The sequence below is a fragment of the Fistularia commersonii genome, chromosome 33, assembly GCF_037954325.1.
Source record: "Fistularia commersonii isolate RoL2024-O1a breed Wild chromosome 33, RoL_Fcom_v1.0, whole genome shotgun sequence".
Taxonomy (NCBI): domain Eukaryota; kingdom Metazoa; phylum Chordata; class Actinopteri; order Syngnathiformes; family Fistulariidae; genus Fistularia; species Fistularia commersonii.
The window spans coordinates 10018061-10032875 of NC_141316.1; the positions used below are offsets into that span (position 1 = coordinate 10018061).

General features: G+C 47.6%; 1 protein-coding gene across 3 annotated transcripts; it reads left to right on the plus strand.

The window, feature by feature from the left end:
• The first annotated feature begins 808 nt into the window (after positions 1-808).
• Positions 809-11433, plus strand: LOC147215007 (carbonic anhydrase 4-like). 3 transcript variants are annotated; one of them, XR_015104321.1, is made up of 17 exons: positions 809-920; positions 996-1041; positions 1122-1163; positions 1242-1418; positions 2485-2636; positions 2713-2802; positions 2925-2991; positions 3317-3480; positions 4310-4412; positions 4493-4531; positions 4594-4770; positions 5489-5643; positions 5720-5809; positions 8348-8392; positions 8473-8563; positions 8653-8796; positions 11088-11227. XR_015104321.1 is itself a non-coding variant. In XM_086140900.1 (17 exons), the coding sequence occupies exons 2-17, from the start codon at positions 996-998 to the stop codon at positions 11247-11249; spliced, it is 1764 nt and encodes a 587-aa protein (XP_085997026.1). In that variant the 5' UTR covers positions 809-920; the 3' UTR covers positions 11250-11433. The 3 variants fall into 3 exon arrangements, 2 of the variants coding, with proteins under 2 accessions (XP_085997026.1, XP_085997027.1); XM_086140900.1 differs by having other exon boundaries at positions 8633-8796; positions 11088-11433; XM_086140901.1 differs by lacking the exon at positions 8653-8796 and having other exon boundaries at positions 11088-11280.
• The last annotated feature ends 3382 nt before the right edge of the window (positions 11434-14815 follow it).

Genomic DNA, 14815 nt, shown 5'->3' on the forward strand with positions numbered 1-14815 from the left:
CCCGATCGAAGACCGCTCGGCGCCTCTGGATGGAAAGGGAAGCGTTTGGAAGCCGCTTGGTGGCCACCCGCTGGAACTCCTGATTTCCCTCTTTCGGGGCCGAGGTCAAACAGACCTGCAGGCTAGGTCAGGTTCAGGAGGCGGGCGGCGTTGTGTAAACACGAAAGATAGTTATCATAAAAATATCTGTGAAAGGTAAATGAGCCGGAAGCGTCCGGCCGCTGCAGCGCCGCCTCGATTCTCCCAAACCTTCATCCTCTTGAGACGACGCCGTCAGGTCTGTTTTGATTACAGCGAAATGTAACATCGCTTCCCTGACGAGCTTCTCATGCCTGTAGGACTTCTTGGATGCAATCCGCTGCAGGGCGGCGTCTACATTTGCAGGGCCGAATTTTGCACGTTTGTCCCGATTAAAAGCGAGAATAGTGGCGGTGCAAAAGCTCAAAGTTATCCCGGTGTCACCTGTGTGTGTGTGTGTGTGTGTGTGAAATTCAAGTGAAATTCTCCTCTGGCCCCCCATTGGCTTTTCATTCAAGAACACAACACAGGGGAAATTCACCAGGCGCATTTCGGTCGAAGCCATTCTCGTTTTTGTATTTGAACGCATCGCGTCGTCCGCCATCGACGGCGACGACCCCTTTGACCTTTTCGGAGGCGGACGCCGTGACCTCGCCGGCCGCCGCAGCCCCTCCCTCGCTTCTCATCCACCTGTATTTTCTGACTCTTGTTCTCACGGACCATTTGTGTTCAGGTTTTGCGTCTCCCCAATAAGGTGGGTGTTGTGACAGTACACAGCCATTCACACACACACACACACACACACCGCCGCAGCCGTCACATTGACGTGACACACACTCCCGACTCACTTCGGTCTGCTTCTCCATCTCCAACATCCCGCCGGTTCCTCCTCCGGCTCCGAGGTAAGATGTCTTGCTAACGGAGGACGCTCTCCTCCGTGGATTCTGACGCCCGGCTTTTCGTTTTCCTCCCCGAAGATGCGTCTGGTAGGACTCCTGCTGAGCCTGACTCTGGTGAGATATGGTGAGTGACATTTTCATCCTTCCGTCCACGTGTGAGGATCACGGGATTCCTGAGATCGCCGTCACCTTTTTCCTTCTCAGCGTCGGCCAGCGGCGAAGCGAGCTGGTGCTACACCGGCTGCGGTAAGCTGCCTCAGAAGATCTCCTCCTCGGGTTTTTTCCACGCCGGACCTCTGGACTCAGACCGTGTTTCCCTCGCAGAGCAAACCCCGAACCACTGGCAGGAGATCTCCGGAGCTCACTGCGGAGGAACGCGCCAGTCACCCCTCAATATCGTGACCGCCGACGTCGTGATGGATCCCAAACTGCTGGATCTCTCCATCGCCAACTTCGACTCCAAGGAGGCCATCAAGAGCATCAATTTCACCGCACACACAGGTATCTGGAATTATAACCGACGATGATCGAAAGACAGGAGGCAGAGCTGGAGGTGGCAGAGATGAAGATGTGGAGAGCGACCAGGACGGAGAGGATCGGGAATGAGTCCATCAGAGGGTATGGTAGATGTTTGGAGGGAGGAGGGAGAGGGGATATATCGGTAGATGGATGCTGGAATTGGACCAAAGCTAGAGAGGATATGAAGCTAGTTGGTGTGAGAGAGGAGGACCCAGAGATGGAGGGTTAGTGGAGAAGGTGGAGACCCCTGAAGGGAGAAGCCCAAAGGAGAAGAAGATCTGGGATTATATTACACAAATGGAGCTTCCTCCTCCTCCTCCTTGCAGCCAGAAGGTCCCCGGTTGGATTCCTCATTGAGAAGTTTCTGCACGGTGTGCTCAGGGTTCCTCCAGGTTCCTCCAACCATCCAAACATTACATTACATTACATTTGGCAGACGCTTTGATCCAAAGCGACTTACAATAGAGGACATCAGGACTGCAAATAACACTTGCAAATACAAGATGCACAGGAAATATACAGAACAGTAAGCTGGGGTTAGAGAGGTTTTTTTTTTTTTTTTAGACAAAGACGTACGCAAACGTACACACACACACACACACACACACACACTGCATAGCCTAACTTGGTTCCTAACCTGATCTGGGCCATCAGCGCAGTAAAAAGTCCTGAAAGAGAACAGTTTTTACCTGTTTCTTGAAGGTTGAGAGAGATGATGCTAGTCTTGTTGCTTCCGGAAGTTTGTTCCACCACTGAGGTAGTAGAACTGAGAACAGTTTTGCCTGAGATCGCTTAGAGCGAGCAGAAGCTACTGCTAGTAGGTTTGTATTAGAGGAACGCAGCTCTCTGCCGGGAACATAAGGTCTTATCATTTGGTTCAGATATGCTGGACCTGTTCCTGAGGTGGTTTTGAAGGCCACATGCAGGAGCTTCATCGGAGTTGTCCGTGGTTGTATGTCTCTACGTGATGTGCGAATAGTCGTACGTCTCTAGATGCGGCCCTGTGATTGGTCCGGAAGGAATAACGGCAGAAGTGTTCCTTCCACAGTGAAATGTGTTCTGGAGGTGGACGATGTGGAGGTCATGGGAGGCGGCCTCGACGCCGTTTACTCCACCATCCAGCTCCATTTTCACTGGGGCGACAACGAGCACCACCCCGGGTCCGAGCACACCGTGGACGGGAGAAGATACCCGATGGAGGTAGAGCGGCGCCCGAACCCGTCCGGCCTCCACGCCGACCGCGCTTCACTTTCACTCCTCGTCCACCCCCGTGTAGATGCACGTGGTCAGCCTGAAGAAAGGCCTCAGCGTGCAGCAGGCTGTGGACGACCCGGAGGGGATCGCGGTTCTCGGGTTCTTCATCGACGTAAGTCATGGAACGGCGCATTCCTCGTGTGAACGGGTGAAAGTGGAAAGCGGCGTTTGAGCGGAAACTATCTTTTTGTGTTCGCATTCGCCACCGCCGCGTTTCTGGATCTCGTCGCGGAGGCGGTGGAGGACGAGAGCGCGAGCGAGCCGTGGGAACATCTCACGTCCCGGCTGATGAACACCACAGGTGGGGTTCTTCTCCGGTTTGACGGTACCTCCCGGCGGAATGTGACGGCCCGTTAAAGCTCGACATATTTTCCAGAAGACCCGGGGGGTTTCGTGAGATTCATTGAGACGGCCTTCTGAGATGAGAGATAAACGGCGACAGGGCTTTTGCATGGCGGACGGGAAAAAAAACACCTGTTTCTGAAAACCAGTTTTAGGAATGCACGGCGGCCGAGCCATCAAGCGACACAGAAACTTATTATACATTAACCGAATCTTGACATCCATTCAATTTAACAATGAATTTCCAGCAAAGGTTCCTGAGAGGACTTTCTCTGACCCTGCAGGCAGCACGGCGAACCTCTCCAACCCCATCTCCATCAAGGACCTCGTCGGGGAGGTGGACCTGAATAAGTTCTATCGCTACATGGGCTCTCTGACCACCCCCATGTGCAACCAAGCCGTGGTCTGGACCGTCTTCAAGGAGCCGATCAACGTCAACAAAACCCTGGTGATTTTTAATCCCCTCCCCCATCGTTACCCCTAAATTGCATTCGTCAATTAAGTTCATCCCCCGAGGCCGGAAGCTGACGACAAACTCCCGAAAGACTGGCCTTGGGGGCGCCGGTCCGAGGACCGGAATATTCCGCGCCGCCGCCTGATTATTCCCCGTCGGCGAGTGAGTGGTTGAAAAATGACAGCAGTCATATGATGCCACTCGCGATGCTGAGATTAATCTTATCTCTGACAGCTGTCAGCGCACTGAAAATGCGGCGGCAGCTGCAAACGTCACTGGGAGTTGTTTAGCTTTGGAGCTACCGGTTCTACAGGTGAGCTAAGCCATTTGGAATATAAACAAAGGGTTGTTACATTTTGCCCTTCACACTCCAGTTGTCGGCATCTGCGTTCTTTCGGCCGGAGATCTGGATGACCGACAGCAGCGCGACCTCGGGTTCCGATGAGCTCAATCTGGAAAGAAATAGAGCGAGATAAAACGAGCGGAAATTTTTTCTCCTGTGCATCGTGTATTTTCCTGTGCAACGTGTATTTGCAAGTGTATTTGCAGTCCCTATGTCCTCTATTGTTGATAAAGGCGTCTGCCAAATGCATTGTAATGCAATGTAATGTAACATAAAGAATCCCGCTGACTCATGAGGCGACCGGCTTCATAGCTTGAGTTGCAAAACAAGTTCGGGGGTGGAAAAAAAAGTCAAACAGAGTACATGACCTCCTGTTGCGGAGCTGCAAATAACCCGCAAGATTCGTTCATCGGCACATCCCATAATGAGCGTTAGGCGTTGTCCCCACCAGCTACGTAACGCCTTGTTTTCCGGCTCCAGGTCGAGAGGTTTCCCGCAAGGACGGCGCTCACCAACGCCTACCGTCCGACGCAGGCGCCCAACGGCCGAACCGTGTTCGCCTCCCCCGGCACGCTTTCTCCGAGTGGGTTGGAAAAATCACACGCCGCCTTTTAGTCTGCGAGCGATGGCTCTCTGCAGCGTGTCCGTTCGTATTTCCCGCAGGTCCGCCGGTCCACACCTGGTGCTACGACAACCACTGCGGTGAGTATCGGCAAGACGACCCCCCCGCCGATGACCCGGACTTCATTGTCCGCCTCCTTCAGGTAGCGGCCCCTCGGAGTGGTACCTCCTGCCCCAAGCGAAATGCAACGGCGAGCGCCAGTCGCCCGTCAACATCGAGGTGGAGAAGACGGCGCTCCACGGGCAACTCGGCGCCTTCACCTTCACACAGTTTGACAACAAACAAGCCATCGACTACATCGTCAACACGGGCCATACAGGTTCCAGCCGGCATGTGGTCACCAGGGGTCATAATCGCAGACCTAAGAATAGGAGAATGGGAACACGATAACACAAGGGCCTGTGGATTGAGCTTCAGGACCCTGGTTTCCTCCAGGGGGGGGGGGGTTCTGTTTGGAGTTTCCATAGGGTTCCTTCGGGTTCCTCCCACAGTTCGAAAACGTGCAGGAGCTTCATTGGAAACCCTAAATTTCCAAGAATGTGAACGAGAGGGTGAACGTTTGTTTGACTCAAAGTTCTCGGTCTTTCAGGTCGCGGCAAAATTCTTGTTGAAATCATCTGGGCGTGGTAACTGGTAACGTGGTAGCTTGAAGACGCTTCCTCAGTTCTAGGAACCGAAGAAGCCTCCGGGAAGAAATTCAGGTTCAAGAGTCAAAACAAGAAGATTTTGTTGGTCTCAATATGATGTTTGTGATTAGCTTTCTCGTCCAAATCTTCATGTCCCGGCAACTGGACTTGAATGTCTTCACTTGAAGATGTTTTAGCCCTTCATCCCAGAGGATTCCTTGGTTCTCAGAACTAAAGAAGTGTCTTCAAGCGAAGACGTTCAAGTCCAGTTGCCACGACGAGACCATTCGGACGAGACATCTAATCACAAACCAACAAAATCTTCTTGGCGGTAGATAATGTCTGGATGGATCACCGGACGCCAATTTCAACCCCCTCTTTCCACAATCCACCCTCCCTGTCCTCTCCTAGTCAAGTGCGTTCTGAAGGAGGACCTGGTCCGGGTGTCCGGCGGCGGCCTGGGGTTCGACTACACCGTCCTCCAGTTCCACTTCCACTGGGGGGACCCGTCACAGGACCACCAGGGCTCCGAGCACATGCTGGATTCAAAGAGATACCCGATGGAGGTATTTCACGCAAACGTCCCGCCGCTGCTTTGGGTCGCCCCGCTCTCGCCGACGCCCTTTGCAACTCCACCTCCAGATGCACATTGTGACCAAGAGGGTGAACATGTCGGTCGCGGACGCCCTGGCGGACCCCGGCGGCCTGGCGGTCCTGGGGTTCTTCATCCAGGTAACGTTCAGCGTTCTTCACAGGCCAGGTATGGGACCGGTAAAACCAGAGATAATTAGCCCGATCCAGATGGGACCGGGAAGCCTCCGGCGAGGCCCGAAGGAGCTTCAGAGAAATATCCAATAGTCTCCTCTTTGATCAGCGCTTTATCTTTCTCAGCGCAATTATCAGATTAACATCCTTTGTTGCGTGGCGTCTTGTATACCATCTGTCTGAGATGAGTGATCGGTGTTTGTCTTTCTGCGACACGGTTTGCACGGCCGCTTCCATGACAACAGCCCGCCTGCAGACATGTTGACAAGGTCACCTTGATGCGCGGATGTTTCACATGCCACCAAGATCTCGGGCGGAGCTGCTCGGCCCTGCGATCGTCCGTGGTTCATCGGTGATGGGTTCGTTGCAGAGAACAAATTCCCCAGGATGATTCTTAACGGATAAATTATATTGTAAAGAACAAAAAAAAAAAAAAAAAAAACGATGCTAAAATGACGCACCGTTCAAGCCTGGAGGTCTGGATTGCGGAAGACGTCGGGTTTAATTTGTCGGTCATAAAACTTATTTAACCCCCCGTCACTTCGAGACACAACAAAAACTCCTCAGGGGTCAAATCTGAGGCGCGTCTTCTTCCTCTTGCCGGCCTCAAGCTGAGCAGCTGTGCATAATTACCAGTAGAAAATGAGGAGTGGCGTTTACCTGCGGGTAAAATGTCACGAGGCCCGTCAGGCCGCCGCTGACGGCAGATCACTCCAGGAAATCATCAACAGATCAATATCAGCCGGGTTCGCCCGGTGTGACGGGACGGCCGACAGCAAATCGGCTTCATCTTCACTGCCACGAAATGAATGAGGTGAATCTCCGACCTCGCCGGGCTTTTCTGAAAACCTACCTTGAACTTGATGAAGATGCGCACGAGTCGAAGCGTCCGAACGCCAAGGTGACGACCTGGACGCTCGTCGACCCTCGGCAGGAGCCTGGAGGCCCAGCTCTGCTTCTTCTTGACGTTCAGGGAAACTCAACCAAAACTAACACCTTGAATATATGGGAAATATGTCACAGAAAAAGTAAAATCCATTCGTTCTTCTTGACACCATTTGAGAGCAGATGGAACCATATAAGGAGAATCAGGGGAAAATTAATAAAATAGTAACATTGTTTTTAGTAATACTAATAATACTAATACTACTACAATAATAACAATAACAACAACAATAATAATATTAATAATAATAATAATAAATGGCCGTCTTTATTTATCTTTATTTATCTTTATCAACTTTATTTATCCCGAAGGAAATTGTTGTGCCAGAGTTTCAAGTAAAACATAACAATAATAGATAATAGTAGGAAGGAGGGAGAATAAGAAATACAAATGAAAATATAAAGTGTCAAAGTCAAGGCTGTAAAGTGTTTTAAGGTCTTAAAAAGTACAAAAGTTTGAATATTCCCTTCGGCTGAAGGAAGAGGAATTAAAAAGCCTGATAGGCTCAGGTAGGAAAAACCTCCTGTGGCGTTCAGCGGAACTATGAGGAGAATCGGGAAAATCAATTTAAAAAAAAATCAATAAAATAGTAACATTATTTTTAGTAATACTAATAATACTATTACCACAATAATAACAACAACAACAACAATAATAACAATGATAATAATAAATGGCCATTGTTAATACTACTACTACTGCTACTACTACTACTACTACTACTTATAATAATAATAATAATAATAATGATAATAATAAATGGTTGTTGTAAAATAATAATAATAAAATAAAATTGGTTGTCATAAATGCAATGATAATAATGATAATAATAATAATGATAATAATGATAATGATAATGATAATGATAATAATAATAATAATAATAATAATAATAATAATAATGGTTGTTGTAAAATAAGAATAATAATTATAAAAATAAAATTGGTTGTTATAAATGCAATAATAATAATAATGATGATGATAATAATAATAATAATAATAATAATAATGGTTGTTTTAAAATAAGAATAATAATTATAAAAATAAAATTGGTTGTTGTAAATGCAATAATAATAATAATTATAATAATAGTGATTTAAATAACAACAACAACAACAATAATAATCATCTTGTTTAATTGAATTATTTTTCCCTCCAGGAGTCGCCATGGCTGATCATCTCCCTCCATCTGACTCGCTCCTCTTCATCCTCCTCTTCTGTCACCCCAGCTGACCTCCTGTCCTCTTCCCCTCCTTCCATGAACCTCCTCTCTGGTGTTCCTCCAGATCTCCAGCGTCCCTCCATCGGTCCACGTCTGGACCATCTCAGTGTGACTTTATCCCCAGAACATGATGAACTCCTTCCTGATCTTCTCCTCCTTCTCAAAGAAGAACCTCCACATCTTCATCTCTGCCGGCTCCCGTCTTCTCTTCAGTGTCTCCAAACCAAAAAGCTTCTCTCCCCTCCGTCTTCTCCACCCTTCCTTTCCTGACACCACCTCTTCTCCACGCTTTCTCCGGAGCGTTTTGAGGAGCACTGACGTTCTCCTTCCTTCCTAGGCCGCGGACACCAACAGGAGTCACGGCGGCTCAGAAGGTGAAGAAGTGAGTGTTGCTTCCTTCCCCGTCAGAACGACCGCGTTCACCTTCAGAGAAGGTTCATTGAGGTGACGGTTATTTCTCAGCCTCCTCATGCAGACCACACGCCGGTTCCCGGCTCCGATTCGAACCCCTGGTGGACGCTAACCAGCTACCTGATGCACGTCCAGGACGCGGGTGAGTCGTGTTTGTTTTCCCCACCGCCCGGCGGAGACGACTGACCCGCTCGTGTTTTGTTTTCGAAAGGACTCAAAGTTCGTTTCCAGGAGGAGGTTTCCCTGGACGACCTGCTGGGCGAGGTGGATCGAAGGGCGTACTACCGCTACAACGGCTCGTTGACCACGCCTACGTGTGATGAGGCGGTGGTTTGGACGGTTTTCAAAACCCCTATCAAGGTGGACAAAGAGTTGGTATGTGTTACTCAGCATGCTGAGGGTTCAGGAGAAACAATCGGCCTGTGAGATTACATTGAAATGCAGAAGGGGCAGATGTTATTAACTGGTTTCTGTTGGTGGTGCTGGTGGCAGCACGTGGATCTGCGTCAAACCTCCTGTGACTAAATTCCAGCGAAAACCAAAGCCCGCAACTAGTTTTCTGCTTAAATCAGGAGTGGTGGTTTAACAGCCGGTAAACAGATGACAGATGATTCAGGAATCTGAACTAAGTTCCAGAACCATCGAAGCTCCTCCTGCAGAACGTCGGTAACATCTGCGGCGTCCGAGCAGCTTTGGTTGTCCTCCAGTTGCACCTGTCTTGTTTATTTTGAGTTAACAATTAGAGCTTCTCCGACACCAGCTGACTCCATGTCCTCTTTCACTGCATCGGTCAATCTTCTCCTTGGACTTCCTCTGGACCTCCTGCCTGGCAGCTCCAACCCCAGCATCCTTCTACCAGTATATTCACTCCAAACCATCTCAGTCTGGCTTCTCTCACCTTCTCTCCAGAACATCTACCACGTGCCGTCCCTTCTGATGGACTCATTCCTGAACCTCTCCGTCCCGGCGGCTCCCAAAGATGTCCTCAACATCTTCGTCTCTGCCTTCACCTCCAGCTCTGCCTCCCGTCTTTTCTTCAACGCCATCGTCTCCAGGCTGGACAGCGAGGCTGGTCTCACCTCTCACCTTTCATTCTGGTTGCATCTCCCTTCTTCTCCCTTCTTCAGACCTCTATCTTCTCTCTTCAGTCCCCTCAGTGGTCCACCTCTTCTCTTGGTACCTACAGCTGAACCACCTGATCTTCTTTCCTTGCAGACCACACATCAAGCGTTCTCCTCTGTCTCCCCGACCACATGAGCTAGAAGTTCTCAACTCCTCCCTGAAAACCAAACAACACTCGTCCCTTTGCAGCTTCCACCTCCAGCTCCTCTGCTCTGCCTTTGTCTTCTCCATCTTCCTTGTCACCAGGGTCCGGCTACCTTCTCACCTACCGGTAGCCTACAAGGTGTCGTCCACCCGCTTGCTCCTACCTCCATCTGTCGTTTCTATCCCGGAGAACCAACCTGCGCTACACTTCTTCATCACCTCCATCTCCTGCACTCACATGTTCACAGAAATCTACACTTCACTGCCAGAAGTTCCTCCTCTCCTCTAACGCCAATCCCGATTCCTGGTTTTAGACTCTTCAGTCTCTTTCCCCTCCAGAACATCCCTAAAAAACACCTCTTCCAAGATGACTCAATTTCTCTTTAAGCCATTGCTTCTCAAATAGCGGTCCATAGCTAATGGTGACATGCTAACGGTGTAGCATCAGCTTTTTTTTTTTTTTGTGCCGAGCCGTGGCGCACACACCACGGGAAAGGGAAATATGAAGCGCGGTGAACACACTCTCAAGAGACACTGTGGGAAATATCTAACAAGAAAAGCGGTGATAGACGGAGATAACGAGACAAACAAGAGCCACCTGAAAGCTAAGACGAGGAAATATGACAAAGCGCTTAGCTTAGCGCTTGGGGTTCGCCGTGACTTTGGCGGGAGACGAGGAAAGACCGGTGTGTTTACTGCGTCCAAAAATGTTGGCAGCAGAAAGCTTGGAGACAAATAAATGACGGTGTTGATTGAGGACATCGTTCCCCAATGACGCCGACAAGTCGCTTGAGCTTCTTCGTCAAAAGCATGCAAGCATTGTTACGTTTATAAATGTTCATAAGGTTATCCGCCGGTGCAAGGTGATCTATATTTCTTCCTTTTATGCTAATAAGGATACAGTGTCATGCAGAGTGCAGAGGAGCTGGTGTGAAATGTTATCTTCTCCCCTGAGGAGGTGACAGAAAATAATTGAGAATCACTTAAGCTTTAAGCACTTTTGGAAGTTAAAACCTGTTCCTCAGCTTCTCCACCTGCTCTCCTGGATTCACACCTTCCTCCTCTGCTTCAGGTCAACCAACTCCAGCCTTTCCAGTCAGCGTCCCTCCTCTCCATCCCAGACTTTTTCCTTTCCTCTTCTCTCTTTTTGCTTCTCCTTCACGATTTCCATATTGGGTTTCGGCGTGAGAGAAACTGGTTGGCGCTCCCCTGAGGATGCACTGATTTCGTGAAATAAAAAATCCAAACATGCCGCTGAAAGCTGAGGTAGGTCTGGCGGGAGGCCCCAGAGGACGACTATTTGTTGCAGAAAAAAAAAAAACAAAAAACTCCCGCCAGGTCTGCTACCTGCATGAAATCATTTCCCCGTGAAATGTCAGATCTGGTGTCTCCTCCATTAGATGACGATGTTTCCGGTTATGATGCAGTACCAGGACGTGTTTCGTCCTAACCAGTCCCTGGGCGGCAGGACGGTCTACAGGTCTTCGTCCGACGCCGCCTCTCCTCGCCTGGCGGCTCTGCTGCTGCCCTGCTTCCTCGTCCTGGCGGCCGAGACGTTTTGATGGCCGTCGGATTCCACGCCGTCGGCACCGAAGCTCCCATATAACCGGAATCACAGCGACAAATGGATTTATTTAGAGAAAACCTTTAATTGTGCTGCTCACATACTCTAATCCTCACAATTATTTAATGATTTTTCTGCTGTGACTTGTTTAAACTCCAAATATACGAATGCTTGATTCTGGATGTGTGCTTATCCATCGGGGGAGGTGGGACTCGGGTGGTTTCTTTTATTTCCCGAGCGTCGGGTGAAACCTCGCTATCAGGAATCAATCCGACGTGAATAACAAAGCAAACGGGCGGCCATTTTGGCTCTTTTGCAGCGTTTGACTCCGCCCATGTTTCCTCGCGGTGACCCCAATTCTGACGGCTCAGCGCTCTATGAGCTTCTTTGAAATAGAAGAGACTCGCAACTGAAATGAGGGAATTTTTTCTCGCTTTCCTTTCTCTGAAATATTTGCCTTTGGCAGGCGTCTGAAGGTATGCAGCTCGTAACTTCATGCCGGAAGCTTGAATGACCAGGACTTTCTAGCTGTTCAACGCTGTCGCTGGGAAAATGGCCTTCGCTTCAAACAGTCGGGTGGAGCGAGCGGTCACACCCAACGGCGGAATGACGGCGCCTTGTAAATCAATCCAATTCCCACAATGCCGGCCTGCCTCGTTCACGAATTTAAATAGTTGCAGGGATCCAGCGTATTTATTTACATGTGTTCAATCTGGAAGCGCGTTTTCGTGTTCAATGAAATTCTTCCTTTGCCGTTGACATCCAAGAAGGTGTGATGAATAAATAATAAATATACCGTCGTGACAGAGCGGGGATCTGTAAACTCATGTGTCTACACAGTATTTGACACAGAATTAGAGAATGTAAACAATGTTGGTAGGTTTCGAGCTAAAGTTGGGCGCAACTTTGACGGTTTGCAGGTGCCGACACTGGAAACGAACAGTTTGGCGACATCATCCGGGCTGACTGGAACAGTTGAACGCACGCCGGCTGCGTCGGATGCAAAGCACAGAAATGCCGAATTTACCTTTCAGGGTAATTGAAAGGTAAAAACTGTCCCGTCACTGGGGAAGGCGCGCCGGCGTGACAGCATCGTCGCTCCGCCCGGTTTCACCTGCAACCCGATGATTCCACCGGAGGATCACCCGATACCGCTGACCCATTTCTGCCGCCTCCGGTCTGGAGCGCCGTTTGTTCTGGAACCCCGCAAAGAATTGACGAGCAGCCATCGGCCCGATAGCAGAGACTGGCCAAATCTATATTCAGCTAAATCTATATTCAATGCTAAATCTATATTCAGGGATATATCTATTTTCAGCTAAAACTATGTTCAGTACTGAATCAATTTTCAGCTAAATCTTTGTGCAATGCGAAATCTGTATTCAGCTAAATCTATGTTCACTGATAAATCTATATTCAGCTAAATCTATGTTCACTACTAAATCTATGTTAATGTAAATCTAGGTTCAATGCTAAATCTATATTCAGCTAAATCTATATTCAGTGCTATACCTTTTTTCAGCTAAATCTATGTTCAATGGTAATCTATATTTAGCTTAATCTATATTCAAAGCTAAATCTATACTGAGCTAAATCTATGTTCAATGGTAATCTATATTCAGCTAATTCGATATTCATTGCTAAATCTATTTTCAGCTAAATCTATGTTCAATGCTAAATCTGTTTTCAGCTAAATCCATGTTCAATGCTAAATCTGTATTTAATGCTAAATCTATATACAGCTAAATGTATATTCAATGCTAAATCTATGTTTTCAGCTAAATCTATGTTCAATGGTAATCTATATTCAGCTAATTCGATATTCATTGCTAAATCTATTTTCAGCTAAATCTATGTTCAATGCTAAATCTGTTTTCAGCTAAATCCATGTTCAATGCTAAATCTATATTTAATGCTAAATCTATATACAGCTAAATGTATATTCAATGCTAAATCTATGTTTTCAGCTAAATCTATGTTCAATGGTAATCTATATTCAGCTAATTCGATATTCATTGCTAAATCTATTTTCAGCTAAATCTATGTTCAATGCTAAATCTGTTTTCAGCTAAATCCATGTTCAATGCTAAATCTATATTTAATGCTAAATCTATATACAGTTAAATGTATATTCAATGCTAAATCTATTTTCAGCTGAACCTATGTTCAATTGTAATCTATATTCAATGCTAAATCTATATTCAGCCAATTCTATTTTCAATGCTAAATCAATGTTCAGCTAAAACTGTGTTCAATGCTAAATCTATATTCAATGCTAAATCTATGTTCAGCTAAATGTATATTAAGTGCTAAACCTTTTTTCAACTAAATCCATGTTCAATGCTAAATCTATATTTAATGCTAAATCTATGTCCAGCTAAATCTATTTCTAATGCTAAATCAGTAAGATATCTATTTTCAGCTAATTCTATATTCAATACTAAATCTATTTTCAGCTAAGTCTATGTTCAATGCTAAATTTATATTCAGCTAAATCTATATTTAGCTAAATGTATATTCAACATGATTATAAAATCATCATCTATTTCCTTAACGGTTAGTACCTGAACTGAAAACAAGGCATAAATGAAATAATACAGAATATTGATCATATCGCTGAAATGCGGGAGAAAATGTTTTGATCTCGGGCTTAAGTTTTGCTGACTCATGCCGTAACCCAGAGCGACACACAGAAAGACTGCAGGCATTTTAAAGAAGGCTGAAGTCAACGTGACACGTGTCTGACTGACGAGCTCCAAGACAATCATCATCCATCTGGCCCGATATCTAGAAATATGTAGATGCAATGTAAGATAATCATACTTCGAGCAACTTTCTGCGTTTTGTGCTTGAAGGTACCCGAGTTGCATAACCTCCACCTCCATCCCGATGGTGATCATGAGTGACAGATTCATTCTGCCGGAATGCCAGGGGTGGAGATAACATCTGATCTGGGCTTCAGCCGGCAGAGGGACCATCGTGACCTTTGACGGCAGAAGTTAGGCTTCGTGTTCAGCGACGGCGAAGATCGTCTTATCAACGGAAAGGCGCGTGGAGAGAATCCTGTGGAACGACCATCGGTATCTGAGAGGACGCCGCACATCTGCGGGCACGTGCTGCGTGATCCTGCGCAGCTCTATGAGCTGGTTACCACCTCCTCACAGCCAGAAGGTCCAACAGGAGGACCTCTCTGTGTGGAGGCTCCATGTTCCCCCCCATGTCGGCGTGGGGTTCCTCAGGATATGATTGGTCCATCCAGGTTGACCCCACCTGTTGCCCAATCACAGTGGGATAGAACCCCCTCCAGCCCCCCCAACCCCGAGTGGAGAATGAGAGGATGAATGAATGAATGAATGAATGAATGAATGAATGAATGAATGAATGGTTATGTTTATGGTCCAAAAAGTGTCCAAAACCCCAAAGGAGCGCAAGACTGGACCCTGCATGATCCTGGAGCATTTACAGACTGAGCACCCCTCAGGACACTCCACAGGACAACCCTGCAGGACACCTTCCAGGACACCATTGCAGGACACCCCCCAGGACCCTTCACAGGACAGCCCT

Coding starts and splice junctions, on each gene's coding strand:
- LOC147215007 (XM_086140900.1), top strand. CDS start 996: ATGCGTCTGGTAGGACTCCTGCTGAGCCTGACTCTGGTGAGATATG. Junction 1,419..2,484: donor CAATTTCACCGCACACACAG/GTATCTGGAATT, acceptor TTCCTTCCACAG/TGAAATGTGTTCTGGAGGTG. Junction 2,992..3,316: donor CCGGCTGATGAACACCACAG/GTGGGGTTCTTC, acceptor CTGACCCTGCAG/GCAGCACGGCGAACCTCTCC.